At 41.2% G+C, this 10,914-nt stretch overlaps 1 protein-coding gene across 2 annotated transcripts; it reads left to right on the forward strand.

The window, feature by feature from the left end:
• The first annotated feature begins 805 nt into the window (after positions 1–805).
• Positions 806–5,852, forward strand: arv1 (ARV1 fatty acid homeostasis modulator). 2 transcript variants are annotated; one of them, XM_030405198.1, is made up of 5 exons: positions 806–962; positions 1,412–1,531; positions 1,768–1,921; positions 2,008–2,232; positions 3,209–5,852. In XM_030405198.1, the coding sequence occupies exons 1-5, from the start codon at positions 867–869 to the stop codon at positions 3,334–3,336; spliced, it is 723 nt and encodes a 240-aa protein (XP_030261058.1). In that variant the 5' UTR covers positions 806–866; the 3' UTR covers positions 3,337–5,852. The 2 variants fall into 2 exon arrangements, with proteins under 2 accessions (XP_030261058.1, XP_030261059.1); XM_030405199.1 differs by having other exon boundaries at positions 825–858.
• The last annotated feature ends 5,062 nt before the right edge of the window (positions 5,853–10,914 follow it).

Consider the following 10,914-nt stretch of genomic DNA (forward strand, 5'->3'; position numbering starts at 1 on the left):
GACAGAGCAAAGCATTTCCGTTGTAACTTTCAGGTTAAAACCGTCCATCACATATTTTTACTTGCAACTAATTACACGTATCAAAAGGAGTTAGGGACATTGGGATATTGTAGCGTTTCACTTGATTGTTTATTCTGTGACATATCTGAATTTGTATTTTGTGTTTTGTGAAAATTGTTGTTCCACACATTTCATTTGACTTTTATTGCATATTCATGCACATGCATATATGCACCCATATCCTAATTTCCCTAACAAGTTTTGAGTGATCTAGATAAGTCAGCAAATGATATTGATCACTACACTGTTTGACACAAAGGACTTATTTAGTTCTGATTAGCCTGTGGTGTTTTTAATTAGTTATTTTAAATCCAGTTAGTATTTCTGATTCTGATTCTGTTGCAAAGTTAGAATTTACCAAAAGCATAATTATGTTATACTATGAGTACGGTATATAGTTGTTAAGGGAGAATTCAGATCATTTATACAAGCAAAAATAGTAATATTGCACTAAAAGAAATTGTCCTGCACTCACAATGTAAAAAAATTACCAATGTAATGTAATGTAACTTAACAGTTAACAACAGCAATTGAATAAATGGAACAGGGTAGAAAGTACTACATCCCCGACAGGAATATACAATGGCATATAAGTGTAATAATAATAAAGCTCCACAATAAAGAAAAGAAAAGAAAGGAAAAATGCATTATAAAGGTGAATGTTTTTGAAAAATGTCCTTGCAATAACATTTAGCAGCGGATCACTTTTATTCTGAAGGCAAGGCGAAACCGTATGGAACATATTTACTTCCGCCTCGGTTGTCTGTCATGCTAGCGGCTTTTCGTAGCAGGTCGCAGGTAGAAGTATGGGGAAAGATGACTTTAGGTGCATTGAATGTAACGAAAAAGCATCGGAGTTGCACAGGGATTACAGTAACGGCATCCTGAAGATAACCATATGTGTGCGTTAACCATTAACCTGTTGGTGGTGGCTGCATTTGGTGTAACGTTACTGTTTGTGTTGAAGATACTAGCTAACATGAGTTGGCTCGAATATATAACCTGTTTACATGTCTTACTAAGTTACAGCCTACTGATTTACTTTATTTGTTTTCCGTCAGCGACGTATGACCAAGAATAAGTCTGTGAATCTAACCGCAGAGCTACATTTCCACATAATGTAGACATTTTGTTACGGTGACACCTGTGTGTGGCTTCACTGGTTCATCTGGTTGAATGTGGCAACAGACTCGAACCATCCGACCTGATGTCGTATCACAAATACGTAGACACAACTTGGGCAACATGGCTACGCGCTTTCACAGTAATCATTAACATTAGTGTCATCCTTAGGCTGCAACATGGTAATTATAGCTTTAGCTGACTTTGTCTGTGTGTTTGTGTTTTGCAGGAGTCATGCCAAAAGCCAGTGGACAAATACATAGAATATGACCCAGTTATCATCCTGATTGATGCCATTTTGTGCAAGACACAGGCGTTCAGACACATTTTGTTCAACACAAGCTTGAATGTAAGTAATATCAACTGCTTTTACCTCACTGAACATGGATAGTTCACCAATATTATAACTGTGATCGGTATGTGGGTGCTGTGTGTTCATGACAGGCCTTTTGCTGGACACATAAGTCATCAAAAGTAGTGGGATGCTCAATTTACAGACCTGCAGGATCACGTAGATTGCCCATATACTGTCGTGTGTGCCCATGTTTTCTTCACGTGTGTGTTTCTTCTCCTCCGCCTCTGCAGATCCACTGGAAGCTGTGTGTGTTCTGCCTGCTGTGCGAGGCTTACCTCAGGTGGTCTCTGCTCCATGGCTCCAAGCAGAGCAGCGACCCCGCCGACATCATCAGGTACACCAAGGAATGGGAGTTCTACAGCATGTTTGGACTGGCCAGCCTCGGTAAGATGATGCCATTCGTTTGAAGAATTGGAAAAAAGTAAAACCATCCATCTCTCTCTGATGATGTCCGTCTGTGGTTTTTGTAGAGCTGTGGGCGTTCTGCGGCGGTGTGCTCTGCTTCCTCTGGCTGGTGGTGGGTCTCCTGCAGAGCAGACCCCTGGAGCTCAGCCTGCTCCTCAGAGGACTGCTGCTGTCCTGCTACGGCAAGGTCCTCCTGATCCCCGCTGTCATCTGGGAGCACGACTACTCCCCGCTCTGTCTGGGCCTCATCAAACTGTTTGTGCTCACCTCAAACTCGCAGGCTATCAGAGGTAGGAGGATATGCCAACGTCGTCCCAATCTTTAATCTCATTTTTATTTCAAGGATCAACACATTTTTATTGCATCGAACACTGACCAAGAATTTTTGAGAGAAGTCAAGAGTCACTTCATTTTTGAAGAACTAATTGGTCTGAAGGTAGAAGCTCAAACCTCGCGAGACATGAGGGAATAACCGGAGTTTCATAATTCAAAACATTTTTTAAAGCACCAGCAGGTGGCAACTAACTCTGATTTCTTACCTTGTACACTTTATTTCTTCAGCAGCAGCTAAACTTTGTGCAGCAAACAGTGAGATGTTGTTGAGTGGTTGTATGATTTAGTTTCTGTGCGGGATATTGATAGTAAACAAGTCACGAAATGACTGATGATTGGTGTAACAAAGTAATGAATGAAGTCTATGCACTGGTTTATTTTCAGTCCCCTGAAAAGTGCAAAGTGTTTTTGCAAGTAAATTTAACAGCATTCTGCCACACTAATGTCTCGTTGACCTAGTTTTTCCTCTACGGAGGGCTGAAACTGCCAAAACCAGAGAGAAAGAAAGAAATACATTTGGGAAAAATGCAGAATGAGAATGATACAGAGATAAATAAGTAAATATATAAATTCATGTAAAAATGAATACATTGATAAACAAAATGGGAAAGTACATGAATAGTTAAATGAATACAGAGGTAAATAAATACAGCGTCTAATTATAGCAGAAGTATCTATGTCATGTTTTATATGTGAAATAATGGCTGAATTTATAACGGCATAGTAATTGATTTATTATTTTTGCCGTGCTCCGTATTTTCCGACCGTAATTTGTTGCCACAATTGTTGATTTACACCTTCATTTTTTGGGTGTTTGATTCCACATTTTTCAGAGGTCCTTTTAACTGACATGAAAACAAACACTATTCATGGAATAAGCGTATGTATTCATAATCTCCTCCTCCATTTCTCTCCCCTCTACCCCTCCTCCAGTGATCCTGAACAGCAGCAGACGTCTGTCACTGATGGCGGTGTGTGTCGGCCTGCTGTCAGAGACCTGCGTGGCTCAGGCCTGTAAAAAGCTTCCGTGGAGCATCCAGGACGTTTTGACGTTTGATTGACTCGTCAGACAAATGCCACTCATCTCAGGGGACGATGAAGAGATCGTGGATGCCAGCCTGTGCTAGAAAGAGGCAGTTTTCTAATGAACCTTCTGCCCGCGGAGCTGGAAAAGGAAAAGGACATTTATTTTGAAGTTTTGTTCTTCCAAGTTTCCAAAAGGAGACAGCAGAACAGACAGTGTTTGTTTTTTTTCTTCTGTGCTCTTTTATAGAGAGAGAGATCCATCTTCGTCTTGCAGGGATGTCGAAGAAGCGGCAGCCCTCTTTTCGTTTTTCATTTTGGTTCCCAAGTCAAGATCCCCTTGAGATTTGTATCTGTCCCAGAGAGGAGCTGCAGCATGGGAACATCCCCTGATTTAAATTACTCTCATTCTCAGGGCCACTCTAAACACAGACCCTTAGGTTGTAATTTGACAATAACTGCTTCTCTGTCTGGACAGGAACCAGCCAACACTCTACACATTCTTTGGCTCACCGGTGAAAGACTCATTGTAGCTCACACGCGCACAGAAACAGACAGGATATATTGTCAGAATAAATGAATAACTTAATAAAACAGGCACAACATTGACTTTTTTATAAATCATTTATTGCAACGTTGAAAGCCAGTGATGAGAGAGAATGGTCAATTGATGATTTAGTCTATAAAATGTTTGGATAACGATTTCCTCACCAAAATTTTGCTGTCCAAACCGTTCAGTTGCAAACATCCATTCAAGAAACTGCTGGAAAGTAGCTGCTGGAGTCACTGATTCCAGCATTTAACGCAGTATCAGAGGCATTTCCAATACTGGTATCACTGTCGGATCAACCCTATTCTTTACTTTTTTCAACATGTGGCACTGAAACTGCTGAAATTCTTTGAGGTGAACTGCGAATTAAGACGGGGTCCGCCATTTATCTGCTGCATTTGTTTTAGCGAAGGTTGAGCAAAAATCCACCAAACTGCAGCAAGAGTCCTTCCAGATATCTGAGTCACAGCAATCGGTGTGGAACATGTTCACTAGCTTCGGCGGGTAAACTTTACAACACCTCCCCGGAGTGTTTGTGTTCAATTAGTAAAGCAAACGTCTGCAGCAGGCCGAGTGTCTGCGGAATGAGGGGAATTTGCTCTCTCGCTGCAGTTACCTTCGGCGTAAAAAAACTGGACAGCTGAACCTGCCTCGGCCCCCCCGGGAGTCTTTGCAGGAGTCGTGCGGTTATTAAAAACTGCTGCACAGCCGGCCGGATGCGTGAGGCGAGGGGAGAGCAAGGCGAGGCGGAATTCTTTCTAAACAAAACCATCTGACTGAGGACTGTTGTGGACTGTTGTGGACAAAAGCAGACATTTGAGGAGCGTCATCTTGTTATCTAAGAAAAGCTGATCGGCATTTTTCACCATTTTTCTGACATTTTTATAGACCAAACAATGAATCGCTTAGTTGACGACGCACAGTGAAAAACGTGATAGTTTCAGTCCTGAATTATCATCGAATTAACAGCGGCGCCAAAGAAATGGCCTTTTTTTGTCCGATATCGCTGCAATTGTTACCATTTTCATTCTGAACACTGTGACTCGTCCTCTGTGTCCTTTCTTTGGAGCTTTTTGTCTTAAGAAGAAGAGACATTTGCTTTCAAAGTGCCTTCTTTCAGTTTGCTGGTTGTTTAGTGAATCAGCGCTTCAAAAAAAAGTTTCCTCCGAGCGAGTTATTCATGTCATTATCACGAGATAACAACTGCTGTTTCCCAGAGATGATGAGATTTAGTAGATGATACAAGATACAAGACCCAAATCACTGCAGGAACCATTGCATCATGGGTAGCAATGTCATGAACAAGAGCGTAGTGACCGTCGCATCACCGTCAGACCATCATAAAAGAACAAAACAAACGCAGAAAGAAACGCTCTCCTGCCTGCGTGAACGTTATCTTGTGATAATGATGTAAATAACTTGTGATCTCGAGAATAAAAATACGATTTGAATTGTTGTCATGGGAAGACGGAGGAAATAACACGTTTGACGCGTGGCTGTTTAGGGTGTCTGTTGTTAAGAGCAGTTGTTCGTAAATATTTCTAATAGTTAATGTTAATGTTAAAATGTTAAAATTCTACTTTTTTCCCCCTCCTTATACATGTTCACACGACCTGACGCTGCCATTGTATTCACAGAGAAAACGTTTCTCACTGGGCCTCCAGAATGTTTGTTACTTGTGTTCATGCTTAAGTCCTACGTCTAAAATTGCGTTCCAGACTAAATATATTAATATTACTTGATGTTTCAAAGGAAATCTTAACGTTTAAATGCATCTCATTTATCTTCTGCTTCCTACTAATGTTTAAAATGAACTGCTGTTGAATCAGCTGTGACTTTATGTTACAGACAAGCCCTGAAATTTGGGCCAACTAGTTGGGCGAGTCTGCGTTGAGCTCGCAGAGAAACACTTTGGTTTAAATGTTGCTCTCTGAGCTGTCTGTCGCGCAACTGTACGGCAGGAGAAAATAAAATATTTCTATTTTTGGACATAATCACTCAGAATTGTGTCTGACTATTTTATTTTACGCAAGTGTATCTGTGTGCTGCTTCTGCACATGGATGGATACGTGTTGTTACAGGCCTGTGAATAGTTAAGAGACAGCACACGGACATGGAATGTTGTGTTGGGAGTCCTCACCCTTCTGCAGTCTCTGCGGAGAGGAGCGCAGCCCGGATCAGTGTAAACACAGAGATGTCAAAATCAGCTCGACTGAGACAAACAAACATCTCAGTGTGTCAGAAATAAACCGGTGTTTTTATGGACTCACACGGCAGAACGATGGCAGAAAGCTGGAAAAGGTTCGGGTCCAGTTAGGAGCTACACTTAAAAACATTCTGTTTAGAAAAAAAAAAACATGATTTGTCAGTTAAATTGAGGATCATACAATCTTGCTTTAAACGCTTTTTGCTCATTCCGAATAAACACAACAAATCAGTAAAAGAGAAACTTTGCAACTAATCTTAACGTCATTGATACTGAGTATACATTTGAGGACAAGGGAATCCATTTTGAAAATATCAAAAATAGAAAAACATGCACATACATACTCAAAGGATGGAAGCTTACTGTTTTAAACGTACTTAAACGATGCACACATGTGGGATTAACCGTAGGAATCAGCCAACCTATGTCCTGTCTGCTTAACTCGTCAACACAGTGCCCGTATCTCCTGGACAAAATGTTTCTAAATGTGGAGTCTGGAGAGTGTTGGTCAATTACTGTGGCATGCAGTGGTTTAATCTAAGTCAGACTAATCAGATTACTGGAACAGCAGTCACCTCGCAGCCGCTCACCAGGTCTGGACCGGTGTGAGCGCCGAGGACGGGAGCTGGAGGGAGAACACGACCTGAAGTCTACTGTGGCCTAAAACCCTCTGGTGTCGCTGACAATGTATTCTTGTTTATACACATGAGTTGTCTTACCTAACTGGTACAGACATGAGGCCATAGTTGATGTAACTTTTCATCTTTCTATTGGCCCAGTCCCTGATTTCCAAAATTGAACATCGGCCTTCATGTTGATCCGTTAGCCTATAGCTAACAGTGCAGCTGCCCCTATTCATTTATTTTACAGAGGAGACTTTCTGTTGGTTTTGAATGTAATAAATACGCATGCTGTTTTTTATTGGGGTTTTTCCATTTAAAAAAAAGCAACTTAATGAGCCATATTTAGCCCGAGATACGACACATGAAGTGCTCTGTATTAGCCATGCTAGTTGCTTCAGCACAGCTCAGCTTTGACCTAGCTTGTCAAATGCTAATATCAGAATAGCTAGCAACCTTATAACAACAACAGACTGATGTTTAATAGTTGCAATGCTCATATGTTAGCCATCCTAAACATCTTAGTTCAGCGTGCCAGCCTAGCATGCAATAAATTAGCACTAACACAACACAGGCCTAGGCTGCAAGGAATGCTGCATTCATATGCCACCGGATGGTCCTGCTTCCGAGTTCGGAAGTCTTCTTTTCAAAGTCTTTCTGTTCATGTGAAATTAAAAGTCGTCCCTGCTGGAAAAAACAGCATAGACCAGCACCAAAACACAACACATGCTGGTCTGCTAGTCACTGGTCACCAGCAAGACCAGCATATCTTGTTTTTTGGTGCTGGTTTTGGTGCTGGTCTATGCTGGTTTTTCCAGCAGGGGGAATATATGAGCAACATTGACTTTAAAAAGAATTTGTTGACAGCTGTTTAAAGTACTTGAGTGACAAGGAACAGCAAAGGAAACGGATCATGTAAGCCATGAAATATGTTATAAAAAATGTGCATGTTACCACCAACCCCAATGTCCGCCATGTTTCAGCGTCACATGACAGCAACTTGTGCGCAAAAATTTTCACCGACTTTCCGAGCAGTCACTCCCATTTGAAGCGGCGCAAGCGAGAATTTTCCCAGTCAGATATACCTTCCTCCGATTATTGTGACACCACATGAACGCACAAGGCTGATTGGGATGTCATCACCTTTGTCATTTTTTTTTTTTTCATAAGCCAGGTTAAGATTGTAATGTGAAGTTTTTAAACGTGTGCTTTATTGTATCTTGCTCAGTCGACTCTATTCTTATCTCATCGTATTCATTTCTTGTTTTCATGAAAGCCGTTTAGGGACGGGTGTTGCAAATTAGCACCTGCTATAAACACTATGATACCTGCGTCTGACAGCTGTTTCAGCTTGTCCATGTATAAAGTACTTCACGTGTCCCCTATATTTATCTATTAAATATTAATAAATAAATAAATAAATGTTTTTCTTTTCTTTAGATGGTGATACAGTGAAGGGTTCAACAAAATGTTTGCAATTCAATCTGAGCGAAATATTTTAAATATTTGTCCCAAATGTTTTGGCTGTCCATTTAAAATGAAAAAATCAACCCCACACTGTAAGACTTAAGGGTTCCTCCTCCGTTGATAAAGGCTGGTGTATCGAGTCTATTTCTGGGCCAAAGTGGTGGACTGACCGAGTGACCGCTATCTTAAAACAGACAGAAAAACCCCTTCACATCGTGGCTTCAGTTATAAACAGTGCATTCGAAGCAGATCCAGAAGTCACTGTGTCAACAAGCAGCACGCAGAACTGCATGCAGACGAGTGGATATCCAAATTAGGTTGCACATCAACCGGTGGTCATTTGTGTGTTTTAGTCTAAAAAAACAGGCCTAAAACACAAATAGGTCACGTCATGGCCTCACTGAAATGAAATAGAACAACACAAATGAAACAGGAGCACACCACAACACAGATGAACTCTCAGCGCCTTCAGTTTTGAAGTGACAAGAGGAAAAACTCTTTTATAAGAATTATCAACAACAATCAGCCGGTCGACACAGCTCCGCTCTGATGTGGCAATCTGTCCCGGCCCTCCCCGCGGAGAGAGTGATGCACCTTGGATTTGCTCTCTCAATCAAGATTATGTTAATCTGCTCTAATCTCCCAACAGACGCTTGGCCGGCCGGCCGGCACGAGACCAGAGCACAGAGCAGAGAGAGGAAGACAACATGGGCCTCAAATGATGCACAGCTGTGTGCACAGACAGCCTCTGTACAAGGGCAATATCAACGCCATGCTCTAAAGCTTTCATATGAATGTTATCAGACATGAATAGATGCATTTAATCGTTTATTTGACGTCCGATGAGTTGTGGTGCAGCTCCAGAGCAGTTTGACTGGTCAGCACTGGTCACAATGTCCTGAATTCCTGAAATCCTGAAGCTTTACTGTTCATTTAAAGATCCAAGTGCTGTTTAAGGGGCTTTCCCAGGACTGTCAAGAAGATTTGAATGCAGGGTTTGAAAAAAAAAAACCACAGTGGCTCAAGAGATCTTCATGGCCAGACACAAAAAAACCCAACAGTACAGTAAACGGGAGTAGTGCAAGAGTTCAAATAACAATACCAAATGACAAAATACACAATAAATAAGTAAAAATCTGTGATTAGTGTTTACTTGAATAAAAAATATACAAGCATTAATAACGGGAAAACCACGTCTATAGTGTGTTATACAGCCATTTATAACGAATTATAATGCATTTTATTTACGACTACACTCACAATGCTTCCTGATGCACTATATCACCAGTCATACAAAATACATAGAAGTGATTTCAAATGAATTATACGTTAAAATGTCTTATCGATGCTTCTGACTGGTTATAAACTAGAGGGAGCCTGACGGAGTTTTATGCTAACCTGTTCAATGATGTTGTCTTCATCGAAAGACTTACAGACTACAAATTATGCACGAATGACCTCTGCCAGTGCACCTTTGTGATACATCATGACATTACATACATCACATTTGGGATTATCTTTGCTGATGTATTAACATGTAAGCAGCATTTTTGCAGTAAGGCTAATGTAACCCTTTATTATACACTATTGCGTGGTGTAACTTGCTGTATAACAATGCCTCAAATTTAATAAGATCTTCATAGTTTTGTTTTTTGCTTTGGATAGTTTTAAAGGATTATTTCACTCCAAAATATTATATGTTTCTTTTTCTTTTTTCAGTTGTGTCGTTCATGTCCTTGTCTACTTCAATTGTTCAGGAGAATGCCGCAACTACTGTTCTCAATGTTTCGTGGATTGCGAAACTTCACCCAACTTTTCATCAGCACGAGGGTGAGAAGGTAACGACTGCGTTTTCATTTTTGGGCGAACTCATCCTTTAATCTGCAGTAAGTGCTCAGATACAGGAAGCGGCGCAGAAAGGTCAAGATGTATGTGCAGCTGCAGCTTTCACATAACTAGCATGTCAACCGGCCGTGTCAATGCTCAGTGAAGAACAGAGCGGACTATCAGCCGTCACTGCTCGCTGTTAAATTGCTTTAATGCATTTTTATGACCAAGTTTCTGATTTTTCCACTGCAGAGTCGAACGGTTGTAGCGTGACCCATTTCTCCAGTCTCACAGGGAGCCTCGGAGTGTGAGAACATAAACAGTGTTATCGTCATCAGTAATTCATCTGAACCTCACAGCGCGAGGAGCTGCTGCATCAAAGCCCTGACATCCTGCTGCAGTAATGATCAATTAGACCGGAACTGCAGCAGCATGGCAGCCTCTCAACACCCAGCCAAATGCAGATCGGTGCATTTAAATGCAGGTCAGAGCGAGACGCGTTCGGGAGAAAAGAAGAAGAAGAAGAAGTAGGGCAGCAGAGAGAGGGAGATTACTGCAGTTCTGGCTGAGGGAGTCTAGTAGAGTTTCACTGGGGCTGCTTGGATTTTGGGGGAATGAAAATGACAGTTAATATTTTGTGTCTCGTGATTTCTGATTCTGATTTCTAGCAGGGCTAGTGTAGACGGAAATATCTCAGAACTATTGGATGGATTTCCCTATAATGTTGTACATTCGTGTCCCACAGAGGATGAACCCTATTGATTATGGTGATCCAATGATTTTTCCCATCTGCCGCTCTACTCCGTCCTCTGGTCAGGGATCAACTTTGTGTTGATTTAGCCAGTTTAAGCATAAAATCATAATGGTCCGACTGGTTCAGTTTCTACTATTCTTAATGTGTTTCAGGCAGAAGAATAACAAAAAAAAAACTCACTCCAAACCTGAA

Source organism: Sparus aurata, chromosome 22, assembly GCF_900880675.1.
Source record: "Sparus aurata chromosome 22, fSpaAur1.1, whole genome shotgun sequence".
In the NCBI taxonomy this organism is placed as follows: domain Eukaryota; kingdom Metazoa; phylum Chordata; class Actinopteri; order Spariformes; family Sparidae; genus Sparus; species Sparus aurata.